Source organism: Ranitomeya variabilis, chromosome 1, assembly GCF_051348905.1.
Source record: "Ranitomeya variabilis isolate aRanVar5 chromosome 1, aRanVar5.hap1, whole genome shotgun sequence".
Taxonomy (NCBI): Eukaryota; Metazoa; Chordata; class Amphibia; order Anura; family Dendrobatidae; genus Ranitomeya; species Ranitomeya variabilis.
This window is the reverse complement of record NC_135232.1, coordinates 250,953,137-250,969,652: the sequence shown is the minus strand read 5'-3', so window position 1 is coordinate 250,969,652 and position 16,516 is coordinate 250,953,137. Positions and strand designations below refer to the sequence as shown.

Here is a 16,516-nt window from a genome sequence, read left to right as displayed (position 1 = left end):
GCGGATGAAACGTGAGGCTATCCGTTGCTAATACAAGTCTATGAGAAAAAAACGGATCCGGTGGAAAAATTCGCCGTATCGGTTTTTTTTCTTCAAAATTCGCCGGATTGAGACTGACGGCAAAAGACTGATGTGTGAAAGGGGCCTAAGTCACAGGAAAATGATGGACATCGTCCATCTTAGAAATCAATATAGCCATTTAAAAAAAACCCTCAAACAGACATGCCAGATAAATGTAATATATATTTGGTAGATAGACCAACATCAGGTGACAACTTCCAGCCCTAATCAAGATGCCATTATAAAGTGCATTTCCTTTGCTAAAACATATCAACGGTTATGTCATGAATGGCAAGAATTGTGTGCATGTTTATCCAAGCGTAGGTCTACTACATATGCCGAGAAACCGTGAGTGACTTGGAGGTGAAATGATTTAGGTCTCAAAGCCCATATTATGGCAATAAAGGGCTGGAATATAAGTCCTTGCATGTCCGTAAAGGAGAGTCCATAATCTGAGTTTTTCATTTAAAAATCCTGTATTTTTACATTTTAAACATACACACAAGCTGCTGAACAGTTCACCTGAGAGATCTTTGTGACAGCCTTTATTTGCCCTGGGGATGCCTGGGCCTGTAACTGAGACACCTGGACTTGCTGTGCCTGTTGTTGCCGGAGTAGCTGGAATTGTGCAGGGGTGATTGTTTTGCCTGCCAGTTGTACCCCGGTAGTAGTGGCTGATGGGTAGAAAGGAGAGGAGAAATAACACATTTTGGTTTAAAAAAAAATATGAGCAAAACAAGATTTGGTTTACATTCAACAGGATACAAAATGAAAATTACCTGTTGTCACCTGAGTGACGATGGCTCTGGCCTGTGATTGAACTGGGGCAAGATTAGTTGAGACAACTGTCCCTGCAGTCACAGCTCGCACTCCTGTGCCGGTTGCTATTGTCACCATCTCTGCAGAAGCTGCTGGAGTTGTTGCTGTTCTCTGTTGAACCACTTGTGCAGTTGCTCCTCCTGTTGTCTGTAAAGAAAAGCAAAATTCTTGTATTGCTCATGCTTAATGTACTTGTCTATGTATGCCCTTTTTTCACATGGAAGCGCCATGGAATAAATGGCGCTATAAAAATGAATAATAATAATAATAATAATAATAATAATAATAAAAAAAAGGAGATTTTTGTAAACTCACCGTAAAATCTTTTTCTCCGAGCCAATCATTGGGGGGGACAGGACCATGGGTGTTATGCTGCTTGCCACTAGGAGGACACTAAGTAAACACAAAGAGTTAACTCCTCCTCTGCAGTATACACCCCTTGACTGGCCAGTAACGACTCAGTTCGGTAGTAAAGCAGTAGGAGTAAAACCAAGACATGTAAACTATGTCCAAAACTAAGGAACAAAATACCAACAACAACCAGCCAAAAGGCTAACAGGGCGGGTGCTGTGTCCCCCAATGATTGGCTCGGAGAAAAAGATTTTACGGTGAGTACACAAAAATCTCCTTTTCTCCTACGCCTCATTGGGGGACACAGGACCATGGGACGTCCTAAAGCAGTCCCTGGGTGGGGAGCAATTGCACTGCTAAAAACCCCATGTACCACTGGCTTACTGAGGTACCGCTGTCTGCAGAATACGCCTGCCGAGGGCAGCATCTGCCGAAGCCAGCGTCTGAAGAAGCCTGGGTATGGATGTGATAGTGCTTCGTGAAGGTATGCAGACTGGACCAAGTCGCAGCTTTACAAAGCTGTTGTGCAGACGCCTGGTGCCGAATGGCCCAAGAAGCGCTGACCGACCGAGTCGAATGCGCCGTAATCCCTGCTGGGACAGGAGTGTTCCTGACGCGATAAGATTCCTGAATGGTGGAACGAATCCATTTGGCTAGAGTGGCCTTCGAGGCAGGTAGACCTTTCCTGTGTCCTTCCGGAAGCACGAACAGGACATCCGACTTACGGAAGGGAGCCGTGCGAGAGATGTACCGCCGAAGGGCTCTAACCACATCCAGAGTATGGACAGCCTTCTCAATATGATGGGTTGGTGCCGGACAGAATGACGGCAAGACAATGTCCTCATTTAGATGAAAGGAGGAGACGACCTTCGGTAGGAAGGAAGGAGAGGTTCTCAGAACTACCTTGTCTGAGTGAAAAATCAAGAAGGGGGGTCGGCAAGAGAGAGCCGCCAACTCAGAAACCCTCCTGATTGACGTAATCGCCACGAGAAAGACCACCTTCCATGAAAGGAGGGTGAGAGAAATGTCCTGCAATGGTTCGAAAGAGGCCTCCTGAAGAACTCCGAGAACCAAGTTAAGATCCCATGACGCCAAAGGCATTCTATAGGGAGGAACCACTCGGGAGACTCCTTAGATGAACGTCTTAATGGACAGTTTGGAAGCGATCTTCCGTTGGAAAAGGACGGACAAGGCGGACACCTGCCCCTTGAGCGAGCTTAGGGCAAGGCCTGAGTCTAGACCGGCTTGGAGAAACTGCAGAATGGACAGAATGGAAAAGACCAAGGGAGAACGTCCATGGGTATGGCACCATGAAAAGAAGATGCGCCAGGTGCGATGATAAATGCGCATGGATACGGGTTTCCTAGCGCGAATCATGGTAGAAGAAACCCCTGGAGAGAATCCGGCTTGGGCTAAAATCCAGGATTCAACGGCCACGCCGTCAAAGACAGGGCCCCGGAGTTCTGGTGGTAAAACGGGCCCTGTGAGAGAAGGTCTGTGCGATCTGGAAGGCGCCAGGGGGTGTCGGTGACCATTTGGACGAGTTCCGCGTACCATGCTCGGCGCGGCCAGTCGGGCGCGACGAGAATCACCGGTCTCCCCTCTGCTCTGATCTTCTTGATGACTCTCGGAAGCAGAGGAAGAGGCGGAAATATGTATGGCAGCTGGAACCGATGCCACGACAGGACCAGGGCATCTGCCCCGACGGCGCAAGAATCGCGGGAACGAGCAATGAACTGGGGAACCTGGTTGTTGAACTTCGAGGCCATGAGATCCACATCCGGCGTCCCCCAGCGAAGGCAAATCTGCTGGAAGACTTCCGGATGGAGGGACCACTCGCCCGAGGCAAGACTTTGGCGACTGAGGAAGTCCGCTTCCCAATTCTCCATGCCCGGTATGTGGATTGTCGAGATGAGCGAGTGATTGGTCTCGGCCCAGCGCAGGATGTGGAAGACTTCGAGCATGGCTGCTCTGCTGCGGGTTCCCCCTTGTCAGTTGATGTACGCCACGGCCGTGGCGTTGTCGGATTGTATTCTGATCGGATGGCCTGCGAGAAGGTGGTGAAAGAAGGCAAGAGTGATCGCTCGAATTTCCAAGATATTGATTGGGAGACACGACTCCCTTGTGGACCAACGACCCTGTGCCGTGTGGTGATTGAAAACTGCGCCCCAGCCCAAGAGGCTGGCATCTGTGGTTACCACTAACCAACGCACAGGAAGAAAGGACTTCCCTTGGTTCAGGGAGGACTGTAGCGTCCACCACCTGAGGGTCTGCCTGACTGGCGGGGGCAGGCGAAAACAACGGTCGAGGGAATTCGGGCTCCTGTCCCAGGCTAACAGGAGCGCCTGTTGCAAAGGGCGGAGATGGAACTGCGCAAATGGAACGGCTTCCATTGCCGCAACCATTTTTCCCAGGATGCGCATCGTGAAGCGAATGGAGTGAGGGACTGGGCGGGAGAGCTGGCGTGCTCCCTGTTGTAAGGATAAAATCTTCTCTGGAGGGAGAATGACCAACCCGCGGGAAGAGTCCAGAATCATGCCGAGGAAGCAGATTTGCTGAGCCGGCACTGGAGATGATTTCTCGAAGTTGATCTTCCAACCCAGGTGAGAAAGAGAATCCACGGTGATGCTGACAGACTCCTCGCAGGCGGACTGGGACGGACCTTTGATTAATAGGTCGTCTAGATAGGGTAGGACTACCACTCCCCGAGCGTGAAGAATGGCCATGACAGCCGCCATGACCTTTGTGAAGACTCTGGGGGCGGTGGCAAGTCCGAAGGGCAAGGCCACAAATTGGAAGTGTTCTTCTTGGACTGCGAAGCGCAGGAACTGCTGATGAGGAGGAAAAATTGGAATGTGTAGATAAGCATCCTTGATGTCTATGGATGCAAGGAACTCTCCTTTTTCCAGGGACGCGACAACAGAACGGAGCGAGTCCATACTGAAGTGTCGGACCCGTACGAACTTGTTCAGCAGTTTGAGGTCCAGTATGGGCCGTAGAGTCCTGTCCTTCTTTGGGACCACGAAAAGGTTGGAGTAAAACCCCTTGAACCTTTGGTCTCGAGGGACCGGAGAGATGACCCCGTCCCTTTGAAGCGCCTGTATGGCCTGAAAGATGTGACACCTTTGATTTGGGGGGAGAAGACTGGAAGACTGAAGAAGAAACACGGAGGGGGGATGGAAGAAAACTCGATTTTGTATCCGGAGGACACAAGCTCTCTGACCCACTGGTCGTGAACGACCGAGAGCCAATTTTGACGGAACGAAAGAAGGCGTCCGCCTACTCTGTCGGTGTCCGTCAGACACGCCAACGAGTCATTGTGTGGAAGGTTTAAGGGATGCGGACGGCTTAGGGGCAGACGGTCTCGGTCTGGGTTTCCAGGAACGGTTTGGTCTGTATGAGACCTGGGAAGTTCTGTTGTCCCATCGTCCCGAACCAGGGGAAGAGGAGGACCAACCGGAGTTGTTACGAAAGGACCGGAATCGAAACTGCTGTTGATTCCGAAAAGGCCAGGCCGGTTTTTGCTGGGGAAGAAATTTACTCTTCCCTCCGGTAGCGTCAGAAATGATTTGGTCTAGTTTCTCCCCGAATAAACGACCCGCTTGGTAAGGTAGAGAAGTCAGCCACTTCTTAGAAGCAGAATCTGCTCGCCAATCGCGGAGCCATAAGGCCCTCCTGATGGAAATTGCGTTTGCCGCTGCTTGCGCTGCGCAATTCGCCGCATCTATGGAAGCGTTAACCACGAAATCTCCGGCCTGAGCTATCTGGCTAGCTAGTCTGGCCGCCTCTGGGGGAAGAGTACTGCCGTGGACGGAAGAGGTTAACACCTCTGCCCAGGCCACCATAGCCTTAGCTACCCAGGTAGCTGCAAAGAATGGAAGAAGAGCTGCTCCTGAGACTTCAAAGACTGAGCGAGCCAAATAATCAATTTGACGGTCAGAGGGATTTTTGACTGATGAACCGTCTGACAGGGATAAGACCGTTTTGGATGCGAGTCGCGATACGGCCGGATCCACATAAGGAAAGAAAAGCAACTCCTTAGAGAAAGGATATTTAGCTTCCGTGGCTTTCTGAGCCGTGAAGCGCTTCTCAGGGTGCTCCCTGTGTTTTTGGATAATGTCCTGAAACTCAGGGTGATTAGCAAATATCTTTTGGACACGTTTAGTCCTTTTAAAAGATACGACATGTTCCTGAGAGGAAGCAGATTCGTTGTCCACCATTAACGTTTTGTTGACTGCCTCAATAAGGGAGTCAAGTGTCTCCTGACCAATAGAGGAGTCTTGGGTTAAAGATTCCTCCGACTCATATACTGAGTCCCGTACGCTGCGACCCTCAGGGAAGGGAGAGCGAGAAGATGAGCTTGCAGAAGCTGAAGCTCGGGCATGTACGGGAGATGAGGGAAGGGTCCTTTTTCTGGAACCCCGGGAGTCCCGTAGAACGGTACGCCCCCTGTGGTCGGACGGCCCCGCACCGTCACCAGATTCCGTCGCAGCCGACGGAGGTGAGTTCGGGCTCAAGGAGGACCCTCGGAAAGAGTCCAATGCCTTGACTAAGGATTCCATTGAACGTGACAGGGACGCGGCCCACACAGGAGGGTTAGGCTCGGCGGGGTCGGTGGCGACATTGGAGGTAGCGGCAGAAGGTGGTTGCGCACAGGCCGGGTCACAGTTCTGGCACAAGGGAGTACTGTGGGCCCGCGGCAAAGAAGAATTGCAAGTGGCACATACGGTAAAAAAGACAGTGTGCTGTATGTCTGCCTCCAAAATACTGTACTAGCCTGGGATTTTGCAGAGAAGGGGTTAAGCGTTTCCCTATAGGAAGGGGCAGCTTACCCACGGTCCTGTGTCGGTGTCCCCAGAGAGGAAGAGAAATCGTTTTCTGCAGCGTTCCACGCAGGAGAGGGAGACCCAATATGGCAGCCGAGATCTGCAGGGCTGTTCTCGTTCAGAACGAGAAGCGCCTGAGTGGTGGGCGGAGCTTCAGCGGTGGGCGGGAATTACAAAACGCGGCCTAGGCCGGCTGAAAAGCCGGGGACTAAATTTACACAGGCTGCCGGCGGCATGCGCCTGCGGGCGCGGTGCAGCGCCGAACAATCGCCGCTGCAGCAACAGCGGCGCCCCTCCCCAGGGACCCGGACCGCATCCTCCAACGCCGCAGCGTGAGGAGGGGAATACTCACAGAGCCTCAGTGCGGCTTCCAGCTCAATCTGTCCTCCCTGCGCCGGGGGATGAGAGCATCGTATGTGCCTGCCTCGGGGGACTTATGGCTGTGCCACCATGCAGATGTGCCTGCCGCAGGGGACTTACGGCTACCGTGGGAACTACAAGACGCCGAGGTGAGGGCTTGAGTGCGGTGGAGCCCGGGAGATGCACATGAGAGGTATACTCTATGTGCTCGCCCTCCTATAATGGGGGAGATCGGGACCGAGTAGGAACCGTCGCCCCGGGTTAGGTTAGGCGTGCCCCATACGTCGCAGGAGAGGAACGGGGAGGTATACTCGCCGTGCTCGCCTGTTGATGGTTCGGGGGAGAGCGGACCCTGGAAAAGAGTCCGTCGCCCCCTTCACTCCGTTAGATAAAAAATAAAAATTTACAGAAAATAAAAATAAAATAATAAATGGTCCCAAGTGCCTCCTACAGACACTAAGCAAGAACTGAGTCGTTACTGGCCAGTCAAGGGGTGTATACTGCAGAGGAGGAGTTAACTCTTTGTGTTTACTTAGTGTCCTCCTAGTGGCAAGCAGCATAACACCCATGGTCCTGTGTCCCCCAATGAGGCGTAGGAGAAATAAGTGATAAATTAAACACAGAAATTATCTGTGAACATTAAAAAAGTTGGCTAAATAGGACCCTCATAGTTATTATACTGATGAATGTCGCACACTTGGCAGTTCTGCCAAAATGCGAGTTGAAGTGACCATGGTGCAGCCTCTTCAATTTTTACACTGTTCTGTAAACTCGCGCAAACCTGTTAGTAGCTCTGGCTTAGCGTATTGCAGCATTGTTGCAATCAATTATTTGGGACAATACTGCAATACCCAAAACAGTCACCACTAAGTAGACAAGTGGAGGAATATGGAGCAATATAAACCCTGAAGACGCTGCAGCACTCACAAGTAAAACATCTTTCAAGCTATTTGGCAGAGGTGCTTCAAGTTGCACCCCCACAATATTACACTTAAGTCCCATAGTAAAGCATCAATATTATGATCCCAGAAAACCCCTCTAAAAAGTCATCAGTGGGGGTCAGACAGCAAGGACTTCATTAATTACGGTACTTTATATTTTTTAAAGTCACCAAAATTCTCATTCTGCAATTTTAGGTTAACCGAAATTCCCCCTATTAATTTCAGCTGAAATATCAGACACGGGGCAAGGTCATGAGCAGCTCTGTTTCTGATGAAACCACAATGGATCTGTGGAACTAACATTTTTGGCTCTACTGCTTACACATTTGAGGACATTATGGGATAACCTGGTGACATATCAATTTAAAAAATATATATCATTACTATAGAAAATAATATACGGGGTGAGTCATGTATATGGATACACCTAAATAAAACGGGAATGGCTGGTGACATCAACTTCCCGTTTGTAGAACATTAGTGTATGTGTGTGTGTGTGTGTGTGTGTGTGTGTGTGTGTGTGTGTGTGTGTGTGTGTGTGTGTGTGTGTGTATATATATATATATATATATATATATGTACACGTATATATATATATATATATATATATATATACACACACACACATATATATATACACACACACACACACACACATAATATATATATACACACACACACATATATATATATATACATGTGCATACATACAAACACACACACACATACATATTTTTGTTTTGCCCATTACGCAAATTCGGAGCGCCGATCTGGGTCATCCTCGTTGAGATGCTGCAGCAACTGGATTTTGTAATGGTGCCATTTGTGAGCAGCCAATATCCGCCAAAGGGATGTTCGACTGATGCCAGATCGGCGAGCTGAATTTGCAGGATGGGCAATACAAAAATTGGAACAGAACTCTCAGTTTACACAGAACATTATGTTCAGTGATGAGGCAAACTTTTTTGGGTGGCCCATTTACAGTGCCTTGTGAAAGTATTCGGCCCCCTGGAACTTTTCAACCTTTTCCCACATATCATGCTTCAAACATAAAGATACCAAATGTAAATTTTTGGTGAAGAATCAACAACAAGTGGACCACAATTGTGAAGTTGAACGAAATTTATTGGTTATTTTACATTTTTGTGGAAATTAAAAAACTGAAATGTGGGGCGTGCAATGTTATTCGGCCCCTTTACTTTCAGTGCAGCAAACTCACTCCAGAAGTTCATTGTGGATCTCTGAATGATCCAATGTTGTCCTAAATGCCTAATGATGATAAATATAATCCACCGGTGTGTAATCAAGTCTCCGTATAAATGTACCTGCTCTGTGATAGTCTCAGGGTTCTGTTTGAAGCACAGAGAGCATCATGAAGACCAAGGAACACAACAGGGAGGTCCGTGACACTGTTGTGGAGAAGTTTAAAGCCGGATTTGGATACAAAATGATTTCCAAAACTTTAAACATCCCAAGGAACACTGTGCAAGCGATCATATTGAAATGGAAGGAGTATCATACCACTGCAAATCTACCAAGACCCGGCCGTCACTCTAAACTTTCATCTCAAACAAGGAGAAAACTGATCAGAGGATGCAGCCAAGAGGCCCATGATCGCTCTGGATGAACTGCAGAGATCTACAGCTAAGGTGGGACAGTCTGTCCATAGGACAACAATCAGTCATACACTGCACAAATCTGGCCTTTATGGAAGACTGGCAAGAAGAAAGCCATTTCTCAAAGATATCCATAAAGAATGTCGTTTAAAGTTTGCAACAAGCCACCTGGGAGACACACCAAACATGTGGAAGAAGGTGCTCTGGTCAGATGAAACCAAAATCAAACTTTTTGGCAACAATGCCAAACGGTATGTTTGGCGTAAAGGCAACACAGCTCATCACCCTGAACACACCATCCCCACTGTCAAACATGGTGGTGGCAGCATCATGGTTTGGACCTGCTTTTCTTCAGCAGGGACATTGAAGATGGTTAAAATTGATAGGAAGATGGATGGAGCCAAATACAGGACCATTCTTGAAGAAAACCTGTTGGAGTCTGCAAAAGACCTGAGACTAGGACGGAGATTTGTCTTCCAACAAGACAATGATCCCAAGCATACAGCAAAATCTACAATGGAATGGTTCACAAATAAACGTATCCAGGTGTTAGAATGGCCAAGTCAAAGTCCAGACCTCAATCCAATCGAGAATCTGTGGAAAGAGCTGAAAACTGCTGTTCACAAACGATCTCCATCAAACCTCACTGAGCTCGAGCTGTTTGCCAAGGAAGAATGGGCAAGAATTTCAGTCTCTCGATGTACAAAACTGATAGAGACATACCCCAAGCGACTTGCAGCTGTAATCGCAGCAAAAGGTGGCGCAACAAAGTATTAAGTTAAAGGGGAGGAATAATATTGCACGCCCCACTTTTCAGTTTTTGAATTTCCACAAAAATTTTTAAATAACCAATAAATTTAATTCAACTTCACAATTGTGTTTCACTTGTTGATTCTTCACCAAAAATTTACATTTGGTATCTTTATGTTTGAAGCATGATATGTGGGAAAAGGTTGAAAAGTTCCAGGGAGCCGAATACTTTCCCAAGGCACTGTATATGGATACACCTAAATAACTTGGGAATGGTGACAGTTTTCTATTCTATTTTCTAAACTTCTATCCGCTCCTCACGTGTTAACCCCTGCGACACGTCAATGGCTGTAAACAAAGAGAAACTTGTAAATAACTCATGAAAGAATAAAGTTACGTTAAAACCAAGCACACCATTGTTGTTCTTGTGAAATTCTCAATAAGTTTGATGTGTCACATGACCCTCTTCCCATTGGAAAAAATAAAGTTGGATCCAAAATGGCTGACTTCAAAATGGCTGCCATGGTCACCACCCATCTTGAAAAGTTTTTCCCCTCCCATATACTAATGTGCCACAAACAGTTGATATCACCAACCATTCCCATTTTATTTAGGTGTATCCATATACATGGCCCACCCTGTATAAATACTGTTAGAATAGACAACTCCACTTCAATACTTGTATTTTCAAAGTAATTTCCGTCCATAGATTGAGAATAATCAGGCATGAGAAGGAAAAGAAAGACAATGATAACATTTTACTTTACAACATCATTATAAAAAAAAACAACACACTTACGGAAACTGTACCAGTTACCACTGGGGATACCAATCGCTTATTAATGGGCTGGAAGGTAGCAGGAGAGACACCTGCAACTCCTGACACCGTGTTTACAAGCACATTTGCTGTAACCGTTCCTGTATATAAAAGAAAATCATTAATTTGAGCCACATTCTCTGGCCTTTATAAAGTATCCTACATTTTCAGAGCATTTATAACTACCAATAGATTTGAAAGCATTTAAAATGACAGCGCGATTTAAGTGGTTAAACTACAGCGATCGCTCCTAATGCTGTAGTTACAGGCAGATGCAGATCGAGTCAGCTTTATACTTTGCTTAATGACTAAGGTTGATCGAATAGCTTCAGATAAGTGCTTATTCGCCCAGCTGTAGCGCTTACCGAATAGCTGCCTCTGTAACCTGGAGCGCTCCCGATAATCAGCTGTTCGGCACCGCAGCTGCATGTGTCGAGGCTGTGACAGTCACAACACATGCCTGTTTGTTGGGCTTTCCATGCATATGTTGGGACTGTCACACAGCCGAGACACATGCAGCTGTGGCACCGAACAGCTGATTATCGGGAGTGCTCCAGGTATCCGGGCTCCTGCTGCAGCTATTCGGATAAGCACTTATCGAAGCTATTTGATCAACACTATTAATGACCCATTAGAAAAACCAAGTCCTAAGTTGTTAACCAGTTAAGTGCCTCTATTAGGAAACAAAGTCTTAGCCTGACTGCTGGTCTGATCACATGAACTAACCAGCAAAGAACCTTCACCCTGCAGGATTAAATTTATACAAATGAAAAGTTGCAAGTATGTTAAGGTTTCCAACTCGCCAGCATAGAATGTACTAATGTGGTTTGCCACTGCTGTGTGGCTGGACTCTAGTCCGACCATGAAGTGCGCTAATGTACAAACTTTCAACTATACCAAAGTGTGTTTTTTCAAAATTAAAAACAATTCGGTTTATCCTCACCAGTAGCAATGCTTGTTCCAGGTACAGCAGCCTTTATGGTGCCAGTCTGTCAAACAAAAAGCAAACTAATTACAAACTGAGGAAATAAAACTTGAAATGGTAACCTCCAGTTGAAAACATGTTTCTCGAATTGTTGTAACATATTTTACTAGACACAACACGATTGATGACAAATACTCAAACAACTCCTTTTAATTTTCTGCTTGTAATAATTTATGACGTAGCATCAAAGTTCATGCATGGCGTCATGTTATCAATGTAATGTTCCTTACAAGGAGAGCTGGAGTGGTTATTGAAGTGGTGCCTGTGCTAGGGCCTTTGGCTACAGGTTGCTGCTGAATGACGACTTGTGCCTGAGTCACGGCAGGAGCTGGTGATTGGACTTGTCCAGGTTGTGCAGCTGCTGGTTGGATTACTTGTCCATTTTGCTGCGGCTGCTGCTGTAGTGGGCCAGATTGCTGTTGTGCGCGAACCTGTTCCAAAGCCTTTAAACAAGGAAAATATTTTAAGCAGTTTGACATACATCCATGGAAATACCAAGCAGTTAGGAAAGCTTAAAGAATGTACCTTCTTTTCTTTGGCTATACGATCTGCACGCAGTGATGCCACCTGTATTGGTTGCAATGGCTTGTCATAGTTGATGCCACTAAAAAAAATTATAAAAATATTATATATGAATAATTCATGAGAATAACCAAAAAAGTGAGTTGCTTGAACATAGGATTATCTAGTAGCATCCAACACTTAAAGCAGAGATAAAAATGGCAGTATTTTTAACCCCTTAAAGACCGAGCCGCTTTGAACATTAAAGCAATTGTCCACTACTGGGACAACTCCTCCTTATACCTCATAAGGAGATAAAATTAAAAAAGCTTATACTCCCCTCCCGTGCCAGTGCCGTTACTACGATGTCAACACTGGCTCTACACGGGGCTCCCATGCGGTTGTTGTGATACGTGAGCCAAAAAAGCAAATCACAGCTGGCGTATTGTCCCCTTCTGTCAAATTGAACATGAAGAGGAAGTCAGAGATCAGCCGCAACCCGAACTTCCTCTTCATATTCAATTCGACAAAAGGCGGGGACAAGGATGCCAGCGCTGATTGGGTGCAGGGGTCACGTGTCACAAATACCGCACAATAGCCCTATGACCGTGAGTGTACACACCGCTGCATCGGTGCCGGCACAGGAGGGGAGTATAACCTCTTATGCTATCAGGGACAAACATTTAAATCAAGAAGGGGTTGTCCTAGTAGTGGACAACCCCGTTAATCAACAAGCCTCATTTTTAAAAGCTGACGTGTCACTTTGAGGTAATAACTCTGGAACACGTCAACATACCCCAGTGCTTCGGATATTTTTCTTCTGACACATTTTACTTCATGTTAGTGGTAAATTTTCATCAATATATGCATTTATTTGTCAAAATATAGAAAATAAAGTTGTTTTTTTAACATATTGCAATTTTTAAACACTGAATTTTTATGCCCTTAAATCAGCGAGATATGCCACATGAAATAGTTAATAAATCACATTTCCCACATGTTTACCTCAGATTCATTTTGTGATACTTTTTTTGGTTAGGAAGTTAGAAGAGCTAAAAGTATATCAGCAATTTTTATTTTTTCCAACAAAAAGTTTTGTTTTTTTCATTTTTTAATCATAGAATCTCTCTCAGACAGATGTCTGTCCAGTCTCTCTTTGAAGACTTCCTTTGAAGGAGAACTCACCACCTCTTCCACCTATTGAACACCCTTCTCACTGTCAAAAAGTTTTTTCTAATATCTAATCTGTATCTTCTCCCTTTTAGTTTCATTCCATTGCTTCTCGTGTTTACAAATGAGAATAAGGATAATCCCTCTACACTGTGACATCCCTTCAGATATTTGTACACCACTATTAAGTCTCTTCTTAGACTTCTTTTTTGCAAGCTAAACATTCCCAGATCATTTAACCGTTCCTCGAAGGACATACTTTGCAGAGCGGTCATCATTCTGGTAGCTCTTCTCTGAAGGCATCTATTTAAAATGTGGTGCCTAGAACTGGACACAGTATTCCAGATGAAGTCTGACAAAGGAGGAGTAGAGGGGGAATAATTACTTCACGTGATATGGACTCTGTTTCTCTTAATACATCCTAGAACTGTGTTTGATCACAGACTGCACATGAGTCAACAGTATGATTCAGCAGTAAAAAAGCCAATTCGTTTTTTTTACCTTCAGCTCCCTCATCTAAATCATTTCTAAAAATGTTGGAAAACACTGGGGCCAGGACAGAGCCTTGTGGTACCCCAATTGAAACACTCTTCCAACTGGATGTGCAACCATTTATTACCACTCTGAGTACGATCACTGAGCCAGTTATGTATCCAGTTAACCATAGCCTTGCCAATCCCATACTTGGCCATTTCTGCAATAAGGATAGTATGAGATACTTTATCAAATGCTTTGCTGAAGTCGAGATATACTATATCTACCACATTTTCCTGATCCACCCAGTCAGTGATTCCATCATAGAAAGAAATTCAATTAGTCTGGCTTGACTTGTTTGCTACAAACCCATGCTGGCTCTGGTTAATTACTGTATTTTTTTTTATAAGTGCTTACATACATGTTGTTTAATAATTTCTTCAAAGATCTCTTCTGGTACAGAAGTAAGGCTCACTGTTCTGTAATTTCCTGGTTCCATCTTTTCATTTTTTTAAGATAGAGACCACAATTGCCCATCTCCAATCTTCTGGGACTTATCTTGTACTCCAGGATTTTTCAAAGATTCTGACTACTGGTTCTGCAATTTCCTTGGCTATATCTTTCAGCACCCTAGAATGTAATTCATCTAGAGCCAGGGGATTTAAATTAGCCAAGTGTTCCCTCATCATCTCTCGGTTTATAGATCATGTGGATTATTTTATTCCTTCGATAGCACCGTGAAGGTCAGATGATATTACAATTATTGACCACATCACCCTTTTAGTCCTGTAAAAATCCTATAGCATCTTTGACTTTTGTTTTGCTTTTCACATACCCCCAAAATCCTTTTTTATTGCTTTCGGACTCCCTTGCAAGCATCATTTCATTAATAGCTTCATATTTAACGCTTGCCCTGCATTCCCTGCAAACAGCATTATATTCTTCTTTAGATATGCTCCCCTCTTTCCACTTAATATACATTTCTTTTTTAATTCTTTTCAGCAAGTGTTTAAGTTTTGTGTTCATCCATCCTGGTTTCTTTAAATTCTTCCAGTTCTTCCTTCTTTTCGGGATTGTTACTGTGCAACGAGAATTTCATTTAGCAAAATCTCCCATCCTTCTTGGACATTTCTGTCCTTTAGAACATCCAACCATTGGACCTTTTGTATCCTCTGAGTCCATTAAAATCTGCCTTTCTGAAGTCCAACATTAAGGTTTCAGTAATCGCTGGTCTTCCTTCTCTTGTAATCCAACATTCCAGGACAGCATGATTGCTGCCTCCTAAATTCCCAGCCACCTTTAATTCCTCAACTATTTCCTCCCCGATGGTAAGAATTAGGTACAAGATTGAAAGATAAAGATAATAATTTTTTGGACTCATTACTTTTTCACAACAAATATGTGGATAGTTAAAATCTCCCATGATCACTATGTCTTTTTTGAGAACAGACATCTGATGAAAAAAAAAAAAAGTTCATCCATATCTTCAGTCTGTTCTGGTGGCCTATAGTAAACACCTAGAATAGTGTCCTTTATGTTCTTCTCTCCATGTATTCTTACCCAGTTTTTGAAGAGCTATCATTCTCTGAAGCTTGGACCTCTGTGGAAATATACATTTTCCTAACATACTATGCAACACCTCCTCCCTTCTTGTCAATCCTGCTTCTAATGGATAAGTTGTAGCCTTCAAGGTTTGTATTCCAATCTTGTGTATCATCCAACCAAGTTTCAGTGATGCCAATGACATATCTCTCTTCCTGTGTTAGCAGCTCCAATTCTCCTTCGTTTGTTTCCCATGCTCTGTGCACTTGTGTAGACACATTATAGTTTGTAGTTGGTTTGTCTTGCCCTTCTATTTTCATTCAGAATTTGTTGTTTTGTGCTTTGTTTCCCCTTCTTATAGCAGGGTTCTCAAAAGAATTCATTAGCTGCATATTTTTTTTCCTGGCCGTATATTTCCAATCCCAAATTGCTCTAGTTTAAAGCTCTCCTCATGAGTGTAGCAGGGTGTCTACCAATTATATGTTTTTCTGTTTTCATAAGATGCAACCCATCTCCAGCAAGAAGTCCTTCATACAAGTAATTCAATCCAAGGTCAAGAAACTCATAACGCTGCTCACAGCACCAACGACGTAGCCAGTTGTTCACCTGTAGAATCCTGTTTAATCTCCTTGGTCCATGTCCATTCACTGGGAGGAAAGGCGCAAAATTGGGATTTGGAAACCCACAGGTGCCTCACAGAATTTTAAAACCTTGGACAGGAAAAACAATGTTTTTTTCCCCAAAAATGTTGTTTTAGCCCCAAATTTTTATCGTCACAAGAGTTAATAGGAGAAAATCGACCACATAATTTGCTGTGCAATTTCTCCTGGGTACAGGGATACCCAATACTTTGTCAGAAACTCTTGTTTGGAAACAAGGCAGGGGTAGGAAGGGAAGGAGAGCGATTTCATTTTTGGAGTGCAAAATGGTCTGTAATAGATTGTGGACGCCATGTCGCATTTGGAGATCCGCCGAGGATCAAAAACAGCAAAAAAAAAAAAATCACAAGTGACCACATTTTGGAAACTGTAACGATGATTTAGAGCAAAGTTTTTACTTTTCAAAAGGGTTAAGAGGAGAAAATGAATCACAAAATTTGTAAAATAAATTCTGCTGAGTGCAGCAAGACATCATATATGGTCAAAAAGTACTTTTGAGGCACAGTATAAATCTCAGAAGGGAAGGAGTGCAGATTTGTCTGTAATGGTTTGCCCCCCGGGGGCCATGTTACAATGGCAGATCTTTGGGGGTGTCAAGACAGCAGGACCCCACATAAGTGACCCTATTTTACAAACTGCATCTCT

The 16,516-nt window shown here is 44.8% G+C and overlaps 1 protein-coding gene across 2 annotated transcripts in view; it reads right to left on the bottom strand.

The window, feature by feature from the left end:
- Positions 1-16,516, bottom strand: part of EP400 (E1A binding protein p400) — a 306,993-nt gene that overhangs the window by 59,121 nt on the left and 231,356 nt on the right. For both annotated transcript variants that reach the window (XM_077293325.1, XM_077293326.1), the window contains exons 41-46: positions 12,051-12,129; positions 11,756-11,968; positions 11,484-11,529; positions 10,523-10,641; positions 840-1,026; positions 583-734 (exon numbers count right to left, since the gene is read on the bottom strand). In XM_077293325.1, coding sequence (XP_077149440.1) covers positions 583-734; positions 840-1,026; positions 10,523-10,641; positions 11,484-11,529; positions 11,756-11,968; positions 12,051-12,129 — 796 coding nt within the window. The remainder of the gene's footprint in view (positions 1-582; positions 735-839; positions 1,027-10,522; positions 10,642-11,483; positions 11,530-11,755; positions 11,969-12,050; positions 12,130-16,516) is intronic.